Here is an 18,098-nt window from a genome sequence, read left to right as displayed (position 1 = left end):
CCCCACCCCCCACTCCTCACTCCTCCTCCACCTGTTCTGCTTGCTTTTAAATGCCCTTCTCCCCTTCTCTGCTCCTTGTAGTCCAAAAGCAGCATCGACGGTCTGGACAGCAAAGAAAGCCAGCCGCCGCTGCCGCCCAAAGCCGAGAGGTACAACCAGCTGAAGGGCCAGCTGACCTCCAGTGAAGGTACGAACCCAAACCACACCGTCCCTGCCTGACAGTCATCATCTGGCCCGGTTTCTCTCTCTTTTTTTTTTTTGTCAGGGCCAGTTCCGTTCAAACCTCCTCTCTAGTATTATTTTCTCATTCCAACGGCCGGTGATGGTCCGTTTGATGCCTGACCAGAGGATCAGCGTGATCTTTAGCAACAAAACACTGAATCTGCAATAGTTTCAGAGTGAATCATTGTGAACCACTGCCTTTTCCTCCAGTGGTATGTAGTAAAAGGTCGGGAGGTGAGAAGACTTGGGAGCACGCTGTGATTTTATAGCGAAGGGAGCCGTTTCATTCAGTAGTATGGAGTGTCAGTAACACCAGGTTCCCTCCTGAGGATCAGCAGCATAGTGCTGCATTATGTCAGGGAGTGAACGCCTCCTGCTCGTCCACAGAGCGCCACTGCCGCCTGCTGGTACTTTACAGAACTGCAGCTCTGTCAAACAGATAACCTCCTTTTTGTGCAGCTCATTACTTGCTTTAATTATTTCTTCTTGTGTTATTTCATGTAGAAAGTTCTCTCTCTGGAAAAACCCACCCATCCACTCCAGCCATGTACAAATTCAGGCCGTCCTTTGGCACCATGCCTAAAGTCCACTACCACACAGCTGGAGATAAGGTCAGAAGAAGAGTTTTTTGGCTCTTATATATGAGGCACATTGTCAGCAGTTATTGGTGTGATTTGGTTTATAGATCATAACTTGTTTGCTTCTCAGATTGTTATGTCAGATGACCGAAAGAATTCGGCCATCTTGGAAGAAGGTGTGCGTGGTCACGACTACCGATCGGAGCCAAACCTGGACCTGCCCGAGTACGCCAACGCTCCTCTCCACCGCACTTTCCAGTCCTCACCTTACCAGCTGGACTCGGATCCCATCAGCTCCCGCTCCCTCAGCCTGAAGCAAGGCCACCGTCGGCTGGAGAAGGGCCAGCTCCAGGCACTGCCGCCCCAGACACTCACTTCCACCCCGTACAAGGGGGTCTTCTCCCCCAACACGCTCTCCAACCGTAATGGCAGCCTGTCCTATGACAGCCTGCTCAACCCCAGCATCTCTCCAGCCAGTGCCAACGAGTGCATGGCCCACCGCGGCATGCCCTCCGTGGGGTTCCACTCACCCTACCTGCCCGCCAAAATGTGCCACGTCCGGGAACCTGAAATGCACAGACAGCAAGTCGCTCAAACCTACAGTCCAGTGATGCCCCCCAGGGGGATGGGCAGACAATCCCCCCACCTCAGGGACCCATCTCCTGTGCGCTACGATAACCTCTCCCAGACCATCATGGCCTCCATCCAGGAGCGAAAGGAGATGGAGGAGAGGGAGAAGCGGCAGATGCTGCACGGGCGCTCCCAGACCCATATCTATGCCCAGGACTCCGGCGTGTTTGACGGGGGTTACGGTCTGCCCACCACTGCTTGCTTCTCAGACGGGCCACGAGGCCCCGGCTCGAGGGGCCCAACACCCCCCGCCTACGGAGGCTCCAGAGACAACCTGATGGGGGTCGGGCTGGTGAGCTACGGACAAAGAACCCCTGTGCTGCGGCACGCGGGCTCCGCTCTGGGCCGCGCCCCCCGGACTTCGTCTACCTCCCTGCACACGGACCACAGCAGCACCAACAGCAGCCAGAGCAGGGCGCTGGGCCACGAGGGGCCCTACCGCTCCCCGGCCCACCAGCCCCGCTCCCCGGCCATGCCCCGCTCCCCCTCCTACTCTCACCAGAAGCTCGCCTACATCGGCGCTCACGAGAGGATAGACTCGCCTCGGCCAGGGGGCCCAAGGTATGAATCCTGACGTTCCCCTCCCCCCGGGGGGGAGAGCGGGAGGGAGGGCTGCATGCGCCGTAGTGAACGACTCGGACCTGGCGGGCGTTGAACGCATCCCCACTGGGAACTCTGGGACTCGTGGGTTCTGGTGTACGACGTTCTGTGTCTTCCTGGTCTTTTCTGTCCCGTTATTCCTTTGTTCTGTCTGCTGTGGTTCTGCACACGTTCTCTCATCATTTCTATGTTTGCCTTTTGTAGGAAAAAAACATCCATTTTTGTATTACTTCACAAATGTCAGTGAAATAAATTAGTGTGACGACTCATTTCTTCTTCATCTGCATGCTTGTCATCCTCTCATGTAACATTCCACCCCCACTCCCACCCCACTAACATTAAAACAGTCGCCTTCGGTCACTGAGAACGGCGTTGAACTGCATGTTTCCGCAGCTCGTGTCGTTGGCGTGGACGCTCTGCGGCTCCTGTGTGTTGAATCGCTCTCTTCTTCTTCTTCTGTTTCCACTCAGAGAGGCCGTGAAAGTTAACGGGCAGATGGACTGCCACCTGAGCACACAGGGTGCCCCCCTCAGCCCCGGTCGCCACGGTAACGTCAAAAAGGTGACGGGCGTAGGAGGCACCACGTACGAAATATCTGTGTGAGCGAGGACGCCAGCGCCTTTAACCACGCCTCTCTGCCGCAACGAAACCCTCTTCTCTGATGGTCTTCGTGACGCGGCAGGCGGCGAGGGGCCATCAGAGAATAAGACTGCTCGTGTATGTGTGTGTGTGTGTGTCGAGTCCCGGGTGAATCCCCGCTAGACGAGAAGGTTAAAAAGTGTCGTTAAAAAGTGTCCATGACTCGTCGTCTTGGTTGTAGGAATAAACCGTCTCAGCAGTATTGTCAGTGTCTCGGATCTTCGTGAAGACAAACTTCCCTCCAGTAAAGACTGGAAGAAGAACAAGAAGAAAAAAAAACAATAAAACAAAATTTTAGATGGACTGAACACCGGCATCCTCATCACGGACCTCCGCGAGAAGACTCCTTCCCCGAGTCGGCTGGCTCCAAGAACTCCAGGTGCTTTACTTTAACTCGTACTGTTCATGTCGGCGACGAGGACGCGGTTTGGGAGGCGGGAGCGGCGAGAGCAACTAGGGTTGTGAAGGTGAAAGCCATTTTAACAAGTCTGGTGGTTGCATTCCAAATTCAATGAGAAATGCTCACTTTTTATTGAGAGGAGAAGCTAAATTTATCTTTGTTTAAGAAATATATATATATTTTCTCAGGAATTAATGCAACCAGCAGAGCTGCTTGTTGACATGAATTCATACATTTCTGAATGTTCTTTGTTGATGTTTTAGGGCTTGAGTACAGCCTTTATTACCCACATATTTGGGAGGGGGGGGAACCGTACGCCTTTGTTTTCTGGACGCAGTTTTAAACTACACAAGAGTGAGACTGATATATTTGCATTCTGAGAGACCAGAATACCTCATCTCGATATTTCTCCGGAACGACTCCAGCCTTGCAACCCCACCTCAAGAAACTTTTTGTTAAAAAAAAAAAAAAAAAAAAAAAAGAGAGAAATGTTTCGTATGAGCTTGTGCTATAATCATGAAACGGAAGGGGAAGATAACAGGTGACGTTTTTATGATTTACTTTAAGTTTTTTTTTTTTTTTTTTACATACTCTAAAGCTAAATTTGACACGTCTTTAATTAAAACACATTAAGCCAGGAATGGACGCTTTTTATTTTCTCCGTAAATTAGGAATTTGCTAAACGAAGCCAATCTAACCTAAAGGAGTAACTAAATCGTAATATTTTATTTTGTTGCGGAAAACAAGTGATGTAACGGGTGTTTGTGTTGTGGGGATTAACGTCAGAGTCGCGGTCTTTGATGAGTGAGAAGACAAAGAAACAACGGCGCCGAGCAAAAATGAAAACTCAGATTGAAGTAGCTGTCTGGCACAGCTCGGGTATTATCTTTACTTTTTTTTTCTTTTGCCGTCAGGTGTCCAAACATAAGCTAATTTACACCCTAAATTAGGAATTAAAAACAGGTGGACAGGGACAGAACGAGCTAGATGTAATATTTGGTCGCATTAGATCGATACTCTTACGTAACTAATAAAATCATTGTTGCCTTTCGAGAAGAAAAGTCGTTTCCTCCACAACCACCTGTGTGGGAAACACTGTTATGCCCTAAAGGGACAATGCAGTATTTTCTATCGAGCAGGACTGAACTTCAAAATAAATAGTTAGAAAATGTAGTTTGTTTGAAGTGAAATTAAATGAAATTTTGCAAGTGGTAAAAATCACATCACTTTGGATTTTTTTTCTTCTTCGTTGTTTAAAGAAAATTCAGTTTAATTTCTTCAAAGCTCCCAGTAACTATGGCAGTAAACGTAAAACATCTAAAAAATGCCAGATTTTTGTGACGCAAAATAAAAAGTTGAAACTTCCCCCCCCCCATCTTGAACGTGACATGTCTCTTGTACATTTCAACTGAAACCAACCAAGAAAAATAGATTAAATCGTTGCAGTAAGCAGGTTAACTTAAGTGTGAACGCCTTTAAACTATTACTTTGTAATTCCACAGCCTTCAGTCTGCCACACCTTGACTTTGTGAAATTTGTCCAGCGTGTCCTCTAGTCTTCAGCTAGGACCTTCCAAAACTTTCCGTTGCCTTTTGGTGACCCCACTCTTAGTCTGGCTGCGTGTTTTGGGGGTCGCTGTCATGCAGACAAAATGAAATTCCTCTTCAGCAGAGACCTGAAGGTTTCATATGGAATGGTTCCATATTTCATCCACCTTGACTGCAGCAGCCCCATGTCATGATGCTGCCACCACCGTGTTTCGCTGTAGGCATGAGCTACAATTCTTTTCGGTGCCAAATGCACCTTTTTGGAACACGTTCTCATATGCTTCAGTGGAACTGATTCTTTGCCAACTTTAGTCACAGTAAGTGATTTCTTTCAACCCTACGCCATAGTCCGGGGCGTGGAGAACTTCCTGTGGCTCCTTCAGCGCCGCTGCAGGCCTCGGGGCAACCTCCCTTGACCTGTTTCCATCACTTTTGGAGAAATTCCCAATAACATCACTGTTCCATGTTCTCCCCCTACTTCTTGATGACTCCCTTCACTGATTTATGGGCTACCTAAAGCTGAGGATGGGTTTGTTTTGTAACCTTGAACAATAAGATCCTTTCTGTTATTTGAGCAGGAGAACCCTGCCAGGACAGCTGAACTTTATTTCACCTCGATCCGTCACTAAATCCCAAGAAAGCTGAATATTGTAATTATTCGGGGGAAAAAAATGCTTCAACGTATTTAAAGATGAGCACACTTTTGCAACCAGCTTATTGCATCCCCGCCCCCAATAAACAGATATAATTTCTCAGTTGAATTGTGTCACACTGAATGTAGGAAGTTTTGAAAACCTTTCACCCCTGGGTTCCATCCAGCTGCCTTACTCTGTTTGTCGTAAGGCTGCAATAAAAAACAGGCTTGATGGGTTTCGGGGAAATTAACGGCACATCTTGAAACGCCAAACCAGACCCCTCGATAGCCGCATTTCTCTGCGACCCGTCGGACCACAAACCCAAACGCAATCGATGTCATTCCTCCTCAAGGTGACTGCCATTAGTGTGTTGTTTCTTTTCTAGGATGGACGTCACTGCAGGTCAGGGGCCATTCCTGACAGCTTCTGACCGTCGGCCACAAGCTGAGTGTGTTTTCTGAACCGAATCGTGTATGATACAGAATACATAAGAACTGTACGTGTGTTCCTATTTTTGTGAAGAGAAAAAAAAATATTCCCAGTGAACTGAGCAAGCTAAATAAAAAGGAAAAAAAAAAAAAAAAAAACTTTTCAACTTTGATTGAATTGGATTCATTCTTCGTAACGCTCACCAGCGGTCGGCGTCACTTCCAAAGAAAACCAGCGATTTCATACATGAATGCAAACCTTTACGGTCTTTGACAGGTTTTATTTGAAGTTGGAGGAAACATTTCAGATCATCCGAGTGCAAATGAAGAGCAACATTTCACCCATGTACATGTATTTACAGATGCGCTGGCACTTTGATGCACTTATGAATCGAGGTCGCAAACCTAATTAGTGGAAGGAGAGGGAGTGGGTGGTGAGCACACAGATTAGATGGGTGGGTGGGGGTGGGCACACTCCGTTACATAGAACTCTACATGCTTTAAAGTTTGGGAATGTTAGGAGCTAAAGAATGCAAACTTTGGATGTTGCGGTGAAAAAACTCGAGAGGGGCAAAAAAAAGCCACACCGAACTGATGAACCGTTTACTTTGGGCTTATTAGTTTCCAGACACGTAAAAGGAAATATGACTTTATTTGTTTTTTTTTTTTTTTTAAGCGAAGTGCATCTGATCCCGTCTGTAAGCTCGAAGGGAACGTTTTGACCTGCGCCTGTCGCCTCTCAGCTGTCTGGAGTGGATTCCTCTCAAGTCGGATCTGCATAAAGAGGGAACTAAGAAACAACTACCTCTACAAGGCATCCGCCGAGGACTCTTCATCTTACTTGTGATCTAACAGTAGAAGTGGTGGGACAGGGTATGAAGGGCCCGCCGGGGGGCGGGGTTCGCTCCGTCCCTACAACGCACCTCCAGAATGCCTGGTCCCTGACCCTGTGCTGCTAAGGAGCAGGCTACATTATCCTCTCCCCCTACAAACAAACTCTGCTTCAGAATACCAAAACAAAACCAAAAAAAAAAGAATAATAATACCCCAATGTGGGAATTATCACTATCACAAGCCTCTTCACAGTTTGTCAACGGTAACTTTCAATGACAAGAATGGAAAAAAACAGGGTTTTCCATTGTGCAAAGAGAAAAAGGGAAGGGAGGAAGCATGTTTTTGTTGTTGTTTACATTTTCGCTGATATTTTTTTCCCCCAGTGGCAAAGACTTGTGATCTTGAGGCAAAACAGATAAAAAAAAAAAAAAAAAAAAACCTAATATGCAAGTGTCCAAATTCAGTTCATTTCGAGTCTATAGTAGAAAAAGAGGGGAAAAAAAACGATAAACTGAAGATCAGCAAAGCAAGTTCTTGGTTCTTAATTCTTCTCCTCAGCTTTCACCTCTTTTTTCTCGTCTTCTTTCTTCTCGCTCTCCTTTTTGTCCTCTTCTTTCTTGTCTTTAACAGTTAGCACCCCCAGCTTCTCGACCACCTCGTTTGCGCTATCAGGGTCACCTGCGTCAAAGTAACGACACGCGCCGTCACATCATGGCCTAGGAACTAAATACAATCCTAGCATTTTCTTTTTAATATTTCCACCTGAAACTAAACTATCAAAGTTGTGACAATAAGCCCAGTTGTAGCAGAACATACTGACGCTGGCCTTCTCGTAAAGCCAGCAGTGATACATTCTGCGTGTTCGTGTCGCAGACAGAAAAAGTCCCAGGCTGGCGTGCACAGCGAAGAACAGAGTGTGTCTGCATGCAAACACATGCAAAGTTTCTCACTCTAACATATTTAAACAGGTCAGGAGCCCTAAATATCATGAACGTTTACCTGACGCTGCACGTTTGTACCTCAGCAAACGTCACCAGATCCAACATTTTATCTACATTGTATTCATATTACCTAAAAATAAAAAGCTTTTTCTTTGCGTACCTGATTTCTCTAGGGTTTTTTTGACCTCCTCCTTGCACTCATCAAACTTCACCTTGAACTTCTGCGCGTCTGTGGGAAGAAAGCACAACTCCTGAGCAAAAGCAGCCTTTTTTTTTTTACACGCAGCGTCTGATTAGGCGTGTCAGCACCTACTTTCTGCGTTTAAAAAACGTATCGCCAGGAGTTCCTGTTTGGGGCACTCGTCTGCGTAATCTGCTAATGTGTTCCACACCCACGCTCTGTCGCTGCCGGCGTTGGGCTTCAGCTCCATCGCGGGAACAACTGAGGGCGAAGAGGAGAAAAGGTCCACGTCAAACCACCGAAGGAGCAGAGGCTGCCCAGCAGCAATGTGCAGGGCAGGTCACCATTTGTTGTGGGACAGGTTTGATGTCGGGTGACCCACAAACGTGTCAAACAACCACTCAGAGGAAACACATTGATCATAAATGGCATTTTAAAGTCTACAACTGTGTTAATATTTTTATATGAAAAATATTTTTGCATAATGTATTTTAAAAGAGGCATTTAATGAGAGTCTGCTGCAGAAGATGATACAGAAGAAGAAGAACCAGGGTTTAAAGGTAGGATCTCACTGGGCAGCGACTGTCGGAGACTAGCTGGAAACCCAGAATTGCAAGAAAAATCGACAAATTTTCAGTTGCTCTCCCTGAACTCTGACCATCTGCAACCAAGCGACCGGCAAGACGTGTGGCTGCAATTTCTGTAACTTTTTTTTTATTTTTTAAATTGTAGCTTATTTGTGTGAAAAGGCAGAACTGGACTTATATAAATGTGGAGTTGTACAAAATCATTATTTATCATTGGCGTGGCGTTAGAGGAGAGCTCCATCGTAGGTGTCAAAAACACAGCTGTAGTGCTCTTGAGACGAGTTGGAGATGTCTGCGATGCCTGATGCTCGGCCTGTCACGATACATCAACTAATCGCACGATAAATTAAAATGGGGTCGATAAGTTTCATTTATAGGCGTTATCGTTCCTTCGTGTGTCTCTCTCTTTCTACTGAAGACACTGGAGGACAAAAGGCTCAGCTCCGGTGCTCTTCACTGACCCCTCCCTTTCTCTTAGCGACAGGGGGCGTGGCCTATCGCGTCAGGTAGCCAGCCCCTCTGCAGCATTAGAGCACCTCCAGGAGTTAGCAGGCTGTTTGATATTGGAGGGAAAAATGAAATGGAATTGGTTTCAAGCTCAAAGTAACAGCAGGGGTGTGGGAGGACTTCAGATTCAAACCAAATGACCGCGGCGAACCGCTGAACCTTTGGGAGCCGGTATGTCGCATTTGTGTTTTTGTTTGTTTTCACATTTTGTTTTTAAAACTGGCAGTTTTGTCCGTCTTCTTTATATAAAACTAATGATTATTTTTGAAGGGCAGTTAAGTTTACAGACTTCATAATCTGGACTGTTTTGGTTGAATGTAGGTTTTAACTTTAGTTTTCTTTTCTTTTTTTTGTATTTAGTTTTTATTCAAGTGCATTTTTTGTTAACAGAGACTGAGAGTCCATTTTAGTTTTGTTTTCGGTCGTTTTGTTTATTTTGTGTTCCAGTCCCAGAGTAAAGTGTTCTTTTGAATTAAAGTTTATTAATCTTTAAGAGGATGTACTTGCACTATTCTTATTATCATTACACAAGTTTAAAACGGCCTCCAAACGATCTTATCATTTAGCGCAATAATTTGAGACAATTAATCGTCCAGCAAAATTTGTTATCGTGACAGGCCTACCTGACGCTTTGAGAAAATCTGTTGCACAATTTTTTTTCAACAAGTTCAAAACTCATGAAACCAGACAGAGATTCTGTGAGGCTGTGAGCCTCAAGCGAGAGCACTTAGAGCCCCTGCGAATGCCGTTCCCCAACTAGTCACCAGCGGCCGTAGCCCAGAGACACACTACCTTTAGGGTGGTAGACGTGTTATCTTAGGATCATTATGTATTCAAAGAAGTTAAACGGACACATCGGCATACATGCTTTGAATTCCCCTGCAAAGATATTTGGCTCAATAATGAGAAAACCATTCCCGACACGGGTCAGTTTGACTCACTGTGATGGTTGGCACATATCTTCAGGGTTCGGTCTCTCCTCATCAGCAGGCGGATCGTGCCCTTCTCTTTGTGTTTCAGCAGCTTGACGTCACCAGTCCCCCTCTCCTTCCACTCGGGTGGGTCATTCTCGGAGGCGAAGCGGTATAGCTTAGCCCGCCTGGGAAAACGGCAGCGAGCTTTATTGAAAGGAGCTTTACTGACCAAGAAGATGTCCACATTCTGGGTTTTAAAAATGTGCTTGTAGAAGCTCCCCAAATCAGAAATGTACTTTTTAAAAACCAGCTGTTAAACTGGGTCTAACCTACAGAGAAATGTTAAATGTGCACCACCTGTTTTGCCACAAACGTTAATGGGTTTGGCACCATTTTAAAAACACACACTTGTGTCTAAACGTACAACTATGAGGGGGCAGTTTTGTATTTTTCATGGCCTTGAGCATTAAAAAAGAAAAAAACAACCTCAACACAGTTAAAGCAGCTTACATTTTAAAGAGCTCCTCCTCGTCTTCTTCTAATGTTTTGACATCCTGCTCGGGAAGAGACACGATGGGCTCGAAGTGGGGATCGTGGTTAGAGTCCTCTGTGCTGTCGGCAGTGGTCTCATGGTCCTCCTGGTCCTGAAAGAAAAGGGAGGTGGATTTCAGGAAGTCGGTATAAATGCACCGTGAACATATATATAAGGATTTCCCTTATTAATCAAACACCAAAACTAGCAGCTACAATGTGGTTCCTAAACTGCATGAAGCAAAGTAATGGGAGTAAAGGCACCGGCAGGTTGGAGATGTTTCTATAGAGTGATTTGGGAGCTCTTTGGTTGGGTGTAGCTTCAGTGGGGGGTCAGACAAAGGCTTTTCTACTTCACAGCTGCTGAGCCCTGCGTTTTGAGCGTAGCATTAAAAGTGCCTTTTTAAAAAACTGTAAACAAAGACATTCATTTAAAAAAGGCATTCATGTGTGAAAGCAGCCTCGACTTATAGAGGAGCACAACACACAGAATGAGAGGAAACTTTCCTTCCCCCCCCCCCTTCCCCTCCCAAAGACAAAAGGTTTCCAGGTTTAAGAGCCAGGCGTACGCTTGGTTTCCTAATTTCCTGCTTTTAAAAAAATTGTCATGTATGTTTTTGGAGCTGGCGACGTCCGTGTTGTCGCCCCCCCAGCCTTCATCTTTTACCGTCAGCCGAGAGGCGTTTAATGTCCTGACAACTTGGTGTGAAGTTACCCGACTACAGGCCCCGGACGGAGCAGGCTAGTTTAGATGTGGCTAATAGCTGGGCTTCCACAACAGGAAACAGCAGCCAATTAAAACAGATACTACCCGGGGAGTTTTTGGCGACACCCTTCTGAGGCTAACGAAGACTCCACTGCAACATGTTTATAGGTAAAACACAACTATATACCGGGATTAGCCCCTCCGGCGCCCTACCATGAGTGCTAATGTTAGCAACTCTTGCACAGAGCAGACAAAAAAGACAAAAAAGGCATATAACGCAGCTGAGCACGCTGTTTTTTTCCTCCATCAAATTACCGAAGAGCAAATTTTAAATAACTCAATTTAACGTCTCATGACAAATACGAGTTAGTTGAATCCTGAATAATTGTGTTTATCGCTAATGCTAGGTGGCTGCTAACATGCTGGCTGACTGAGCACTTCAGGGTACTTTTCTAAACTCGTAAACCTCAACTCCGAAAAAGAGACGTTAAATTACACATCACTGCGGACACGGAGAAGCCACTTGTCCGCTCGGTGTGATTTTACGACAACAACAACAAAATAAAGCACCCCTATTAGCTCCTCTAGCATCACGGAGAGCAGCATCATTGTCGGCATTTCTGACTCGCAGCTTCCTTTCCAAAGTTGGGACGAATTTTCAAACCCAAACTCCAAAGCCCGTCCACAAATTTCAGTTTGACAGCAAACAAGACAGATTAGGTGACCTGTAAAGCGCGCCCTCACCTTCGGGTCTGCCATATTAGAGGAGATGTTTAAAGATTATGGAAGTTGTTTGAGAGATTCAAATCCCAAACTGGCCGCCGTTTGCCTTCAGCTTCTCTCACTTCCGGCTGGAGGTTTCGCGCGCCGAATTCTCTGCGCATGCCCGCGCCTCTGCTGTGACAGCGCGCGCCGCCACCACTCTGAGGACAAATCACTGTAAACTCTGTGGGCTGTAGAGCACTTTTTATTATACACTTAAATATAAAAGTCCAGATTTTGTTAATGTTGTGTTTGAGACTTTATCCAACTCTGCACTCATACAGGAGTTGGTCAGCAGCACACATTTAAGTGAGGAAATTATTATCTATCAATTCACCACCTGCTCACCTGCAGAATAATGCTTTATATGAAGAGTTTCAGTCTGGATTTAGAGCAAACGACTTTACTGAAACTGCATTAAAGTGACAAATGTCCTCATTGCTCCAATAGTGCTTCCCCTGTTAGATCTCTGCGCTGCATTTGATGTGAACATCCTAATGAACAGACTGGACATTTTCATCGGGGTCAAAGATACAGCTTTGAGCTGGTTGAAGTCTTATTTATCCCACAGGTTTCAGTCTGTAAATGCCCACAGCATGTCTGCCATGCCTTCATCGGATTTATATATGAGTGTTTCACAGGATTCTGCATTGGGACGCTTCCTTTTTTTTCGTTAGGCAACACTGAACACTGTCTTCAAAGAAACATGACACAAATACAGTGCATTTATGCGTCATTATTTAGACAATATCCAGCTCTATTTGTTACCTCTGCCAGGGAGGTCATGTTTTCGGTAGCATCTGTCTGTCTGTGTACAAGATTACTTAAAAAGTTATGAACGGGATTTCATGACATTATCGGGACTCATTAAACAAATGGTACAAGGAATAAGTGATTAAATTTTGGGGGTTATCAGGTCAAAGGTCAAGGTCCCAGATCAGCCCTCTAACCTTGCAGCTGCATAACAGGAATGTCAAACTGCACAGCTGCACACCTCATGGGTCAAGGGTGATCACTGTTGATTTCATGGTGATGGGTCAAAGGTCACAGGTCTGTTAAAACCTTGTCCCTGCTCCTACACGTGACCCTTTTGTTTCCTCCACCAAGGAGGTTCTGTTTCTGGTTGGGTCCGTTGGTTTGTCTGTCTGCCTGTTTGCAAAGATCAGGTAAAAACTAATGAACAGATTTGGAGGAAATCTTCAGGAAATGTTGGGGTTGTCACCAAAAAACAATGGATTACATTTTGGTGCTGATCCAGATTGTGATCTGGTTCGCCTTGGCAAAGGTTTACGCTCTCTGAGTGCTTCTAGTTCAGTAATGAGTTGCTGAAGTACAGACATCAGAGACGTAAAGGCTTTTGACTTTTTATCACCTGCTGATTCGTAGACAGCGGTTTTAAATATGTTTTTGAGTTTTAAAGTCAGTGACTCAATTATCGTTTGCACTATTTCTTAATCCTAATAGTAGTGATAATATAGCAACTCAGCATGTTATAAAACACTGAGTCATTGTCCGAACACAACAACATCATGGGTTCAAAACAAAAACTAGGGTTCTCGAACATTTGCTTAAGACACAAGCAGTTTTTAATGGATGGACCAAGAACTGGGATTAGATTAATTTGAGATTTGAACAACGTGCATCAGATTTAAATCTACATAAGGACTTTTTTTTATTTATAAACCCCCCTGAAAATTCTCATTTATATTCAGATAGTTCCCTTGGAGCTGCGCATATAAAAGGATGGGATATGGTAGTCGGTGTTTGTTTTTAAAGTGTTTTTATTCACGTTTTGAATTACACGTTATGAAGACAATATGGAGAAAAAAAGGGACTACTGCCGCTTTAAGAAAGTTCAGAGTTCACGCTGCACGTGGTCAACCCAACATGGCGGCTCTGTGTGCGGCAGTGTAGTATAACGGAGTCGAAACTTGATGTTTGGAGGTAAGAAAAGCCTCGTGGGTGATTTTATAGACTTTAAATGAACGTGTCCGCTGCTGACAGTCATGTCGAGTAAGCAGGTGGTGTTTCTTCCGAACAGCAACTAAAATTAAAAAAAAATAAAAATAACTCCAATGAATGTTGTTTCCACCTCAGCCTCAAACATTGTAACGTTTGCAAGTAAACCAATGTGTAACAGAGTAATAGCACTATTTGTATTGGACATATTTAAGTTGTGAAAGTATTTGGTGCCTTATTTTAAGATGCTGCCACAGAAAACTTACCTTTAAAAAAAATTGTAAGTGAGTCGGTTTTACTCACGTTCAGCTAAACGTTTGGGAGAATATGTGACATCTCGCGATATCACATGAGAGCTGTTTATACTTAAGTGACAAGCTTTCTGTTAAAATGTTGGAAATCTTCTGTCCACCTCAGCGCTTCTTTCCTGTGGGGGTTCCTCAGGGCTCGGTTCTCGGACCCCTCCTGTTTTCATCGTACCTGCTCTCTTTATGCCTTGGTCTTGGCAATATCAATGCCCGGGTGGCTTCGGACACTTTAAGAAACCCAAACCCCTCCAGTCCTTGAAGAGTTTTTTAAATTTTTTTTACTTGAACTTCAAGTTTAATAAACAGATTAACTCTGTTCTGCAGAAAAGTTTCTTTCGGTGAAGACAAATCGCAAAAACTTGATCTGGTTTTGACTTACCCAGAGAGAATAAATCATGCTTCTATCACAACCCGACGTGACCGTAGCAGAGCGTGACTATGTTGGGGTCCGTCAGGGCTCCCATTTGGGCCTCCATCTTGTTCAAAATGTTGCTGCCCATCTCTTAACCGAACCAGATTTGAAGCAAGTTTCACCCGTCCTGTCCACAGAATGGATTTCAAAATTCTTATCGGCTTATAAATGTCTAAATGATCTCGCCCCCTCGTATCTCTCCGACTTGCTTCAACCTTGTGTTCCTTAGCAGGCCTGAGATCTCCAAAGCAGCTGGTTTTGGTCGTCTGCCTTCCAGTATTAGACAGGCTTCTTCACTTCCTGTTTTTAAATCTATCTCGTTTAAAAACATGTTTGTACTCGCTAATATTGAACCCAGTGTGAGCTGAATGTTCACTTTTTATTTCTTTGGAACTTGTTCTGTTGTTTTTAACCTTCACTTTTGTCTTATATAATTATCTAACAGCACTTTGGTTACGACCTGTTGTTTTTAAATGTGCTTTATAAATTAATTGACTTGAGATTTTGCATAACGGTTCGACCAAAGCGGCTACAACTCTGTGTCTAAAATCTCTAGCATGAGAGACGGCGGGTGATATGCATTTATTCAAGGTATTCTTGGCCTTTAGTTGTTATTGTTCCAAATCTTTGACCAAAAGTATTTGGCGTTTTGAAACAATTCAAATAAGACAAAAAGGGCTGTTGCTGTTTTAAGGATGTTGTAACAAGTATTGGCCCAGAGAATGATAAGTGTCTTCTCTCTCCAGGCGAGTGTTCAGTGTTTTCCCAGCCAGCAGAGTGATGGCAGATGTTAGTAGCAATCCAGCATCTGATGCAGCGCCCTCAAAGGAGGAAGAGGAGGTTGATCTCCCGCGAGACTCCAAAGCCGACACTCCTGAGGCTGCTGTGCAAGCTGCGGGCAACAGTGAGGCAGCTCCCGACCCCTGCAAGTACCGCTACATCAAGAATGACCTCTTCACCTCGGAAATCTTCAAGGTCGAGATCAGGAACCTCCCCAAGTTCGTCGGCTTCAACGACCTAAAGAAGTTCCTGGCCAAGCACGGGCTCAACCCGCACAAGATCAAGCTGTTGGGCAAGCAGCCGTTTGCCTTTGTCACTTTTAAGAACGAGGAGGAGCGCGACAAGGCCATGAAGATGGTTCACGGCATGCCGTGGAAGGGCCAGGTGCTCAGCGTCAGGCTGGCCAAACCGAAAGCGGACCCCATCCTGAGGAAGAGGCAGCGGGAGGAGGGCGCGGGAGCGGCCGGGCAGCCGGCTTCCAAGAGAACCGAAGGCGGCGAGGAGGAGGAGGAGGAAGAGGAGGAGCCGCTCAGTGTTCAGCTCGCCAACGTGGTGACTCCTCTGTGGAATGTGCCTTACGAGGAGCAGCTGAGGAGGAAGGAGCAGGAGGTGGTGGCGATTCTGCAGAGGTTGGCCAAGTAGGTGGTGCCGTTTCCGTGCAGTCACAGCAGTCTCATTCAGGTGTCTGACTGAAGGTGTCCCACTTCCTCTTGTGTGAAAGCTCCTGACATTTAGACGTTTGTGTTTACGTTCTGTTCCATCATATTGCTTCGTTTCAGAGAGATTGGCGGCACCAACAAAGCCATGTTACCGTGGTTATTTGCACAGAAAGGAAAATTCAACAAAATGTGTTGTCCTCTTGAAGCTATCCGACCGTCTCCCACGCAGGTAACCACCTACAGTCATTTTAAAAAGCAAACTGACTCTTTTTTTAGTTTAGTCACACAGGCTGTCACCCATTAACTGCTGGGATTAGTTCCCAGCAGTTCTGGGAAGAGGGAAAGGCTGCCACTCCATCACTGCTTAGTTGGCATAATAAATGGAAAAGTTCATGACAGCACACATTAAAAAAAAACTAAACCAGTATGATTTGTTTTCTCTTTATAAAGAACACAGCAGCACAGCTTAGGTTGCAAACTTGCAACTTAATAAACTTTGAGAGAGTTAGAGGTTTGATTCCTGGCAAGAATCACATGTCAAAGTGTCCCTGGGCAGGACACTGAACCCCTCATTGCCTCTGATGTGTGCCCCGTCGGTGTATGAATGGACTTGAAAGCACTGATTAGACTCTATAGACTGATTTATTCAGATTAGCTTTGCAGAGATGCAGCAGAGTGCTGTATGGATGTGTGTGCGGGTAAATGAGGGCACAGACTGTGTTTTGAGTGGCCCGATTGGCTAGAAAGGTGCTATATAAGTACTGTCCATTTACCATAATGCACAGCAGCATATTTTACAATTTTTAATCACAGAATATTACCTCAAATGCCTCATATCAGCTGTCCAGCACGCCGTTGTCTGTGGCTGATAAGCTACTAACTATTGATAACTAGTTGACAGAACGTTACTTCAAAATGACAAAACTATCCTTTTAAAAACACCCACCAGCTTCAATTAACTAAAGCAATGAAAAGAAAAAGACACAAACTCATTAGTCATAAAGAAGACGATTACTCCAGTGTTTTGTTGGCTCTAAAACCATTAATTACTGGGCTGTCTTTAGTTTTTAAACACTGCTTCTACGTTTTGGCATAGCTTTTAAAGCTAAAATAAAAGAAAGTCTGCTTTTAAAACACAGCGAGGAGCAGGCAGTTATTATTTGTAATACATCCTGATAAACATTAAACCCGTAAACTGAAAGATGCGGTACTTTTATTTTGCCGTGACTGCATAATTATGTCTCATCTCTTGGTAATTACATGATTTATTTCCATGAGTTGATTTGTTGTACACCAATAAAGCACCCTTCTACAGAAACAGCCTAGCATTCATGAAGGAATACACATCACCTGCCGCCATTCACGACAAAGTGAATACAAGATGGCCGCCACAGCCACATCTCACGAGATGCGTTAATGCTCAGAGTACGTGTTGAGGACAACTCCCAGCTACTATCACATAAACTTTAGCTCATTATCTGTAATTCTGAGTAAGTTGGAGCCATTTTTTTGTATTTGGCAAAGGTAGATCAGCTGTGGCAGCCATCTTGAGCTGTCAGTTAGGTGACGATGTGCATCGGTGACTAGTTTTTGATGGTTTTATTAAAATCCATCCTTTGCCAACTGTACACGCAAGCATTGCCAGGATGCATGTAGTATTTTCTGTGAATTTAACGCATTCGCTGTACCGATGACCGATCTGCATCCCGTTTGTGTCCACGGCAGACAGAGTACAGGAACAAGTGCGAGTTCCTCATCTCTGTGGGGGCAGACGGCGAGGACAAGACCGTTGGCTTTCGCTTGGGGAAATATAAAGGAGGCTCCTGTGCTGTGGTGGGGCCAGCGGAGACCTGCCATGTCTCAGCAGAGGCCAAAACAGTGGTCCGCGAATTTCAGAACTTCATCAGGTATTATGACCAGCATTTGTTTTTTTAAAGTTTTTCTCATTAAGGAAGGCTGAAACGTTATATACAGGTGCTGGTCATAAAATTAAAATATCATGAAAAAGTAGATTGATTTCAGTAATTCCATTTAAAAAGTGAAACTTGTATATTATATTCATACATTACATACAAACTCATATATTTCAAATGTTTATTTAGTTTAATTTTGATGATTACAAATGACAACAAATGAAAATCTCAAATTCATCATATCAGAAAATTAGAATCTTGTGAAAAGGTTCAAAATTGATGGCACCTGGTACCACACTCTAATCAGCTAATTAACTCAAACCACCTGCGAAGGCCTTTAAATGGTCTTTCAGTCTAGTTCTATAGGCTACACAATCATGGGGAAGACTGCTGACTTGACAGTTGTCCAAAAGACGACCATCGAC

General features: G+C 44.7%; 3 protein-coding genes and 1 non-coding gene across 4 annotated transcripts in view; 2 read left to right on the top strand and 2 right to left on the bottom strand.

Annotated features, from left to right (window-relative positions):
- Nucleotides 1–6,713, top strand: part of zdhhc8b (zinc finger DHHC-type palmitoyltransferase 8b) — a 70,119-nt gene extending 63,406 nt beyond the window's left edge. The window contains exons 8-11 of the mRNA XM_017414572.3: nucleotides 82–187; nucleotides 727–833; nucleotides 931–1,991; nucleotides 2,501–6,713. Of these exons, the coding sequence (XP_017270061.1) occupies nucleotides 82–187; nucleotides 727–833; nucleotides 931–1,991; nucleotides 2,501–2,633 (1,407 nt within the window). The 3' untranslated portion in view covers nucleotides 2,634–6,713. The remainder of the gene's footprint in view (nucleotides 1–81; nucleotides 188–726; nucleotides 834–930; nucleotides 1,992–2,500) is intronic.
- Nucleotides 6,313–11,764, bottom strand: ranbp1 (RAN binding protein 1). Its single transcript, XM_017414576.3, has 6 exons — nucleotides 11,625–11,764; nucleotides 10,154–10,287; nucleotides 9,671–9,828; nucleotides 7,768–7,896; nucleotides 7,615–7,683; nucleotides 6,313–7,191 (listed from the first exon to the last, which is right to left on the bottom strand). The coding sequence occupies exons 1-6, from the start codon at nucleotides 11,637–11,639 to the stop codon at nucleotides 7,055–7,057; spliced, it is 642 nt and encodes a 213-aa protein (XP_017270065.1). The 5' UTR covers nucleotides 11,640–11,764; the 3' UTR covers nucleotides 6,313–7,054.
- Nucleotides 7,310–7,437, bottom strand: LOC112450460. Its single transcript, XR_003039097.1, has one exon. It is a non-coding gene; the product is annotated as a small nucleolar RNA SNORA77 (small nucleolar RNA).
- Nucleotides 11,765–13,477: 1,713 nt separating the features above from the next.
- The window catches only part of trmt2a (tRNA methyltransferase 2 homolog A), a 9,451-nt gene continuing 4,830 nt past the window's right edge, over nucleotides 13,478–18,098 (top strand). Inside the window, exons 1-4 of the mRNA XM_017414573.3 lie at nucleotides 13,478–13,586; nucleotides 15,068–15,739; nucleotides 15,881–15,989; nucleotides 17,486–17,667. Coding sequence (XP_017270062.1) covers nucleotides 15,102–15,739; nucleotides 15,881–15,989; nucleotides 17,486–17,667 — 929 coding nt within the window. The 5' untranslated portion in view covers nucleotides 13,478–13,586; nucleotides 15,068–15,101. The remainder of the gene's footprint in view (nucleotides 13,587–15,067; nucleotides 15,740–15,880; nucleotides 15,990–17,485; nucleotides 17,668–18,098) is intronic.

The sequence above is a fragment of the Kryptolebias marmoratus genome, linkage group LG1 (genome assembly GCF_001649575.2).
Source record: "Kryptolebias marmoratus isolate JLee-2015 linkage group LG1, ASM164957v2, whole genome shotgun sequence".
NCBI lineage: Eukaryota > Metazoa > Chordata > Actinopteri > Cyprinodontiformes > Rivulidae > Kryptolebias > Kryptolebias marmoratus.
The sequence above is the reverse complement of the archived record's forward strand: the minus strand, read 5'-3'. Positions and strand labels throughout refer to the sequence as shown.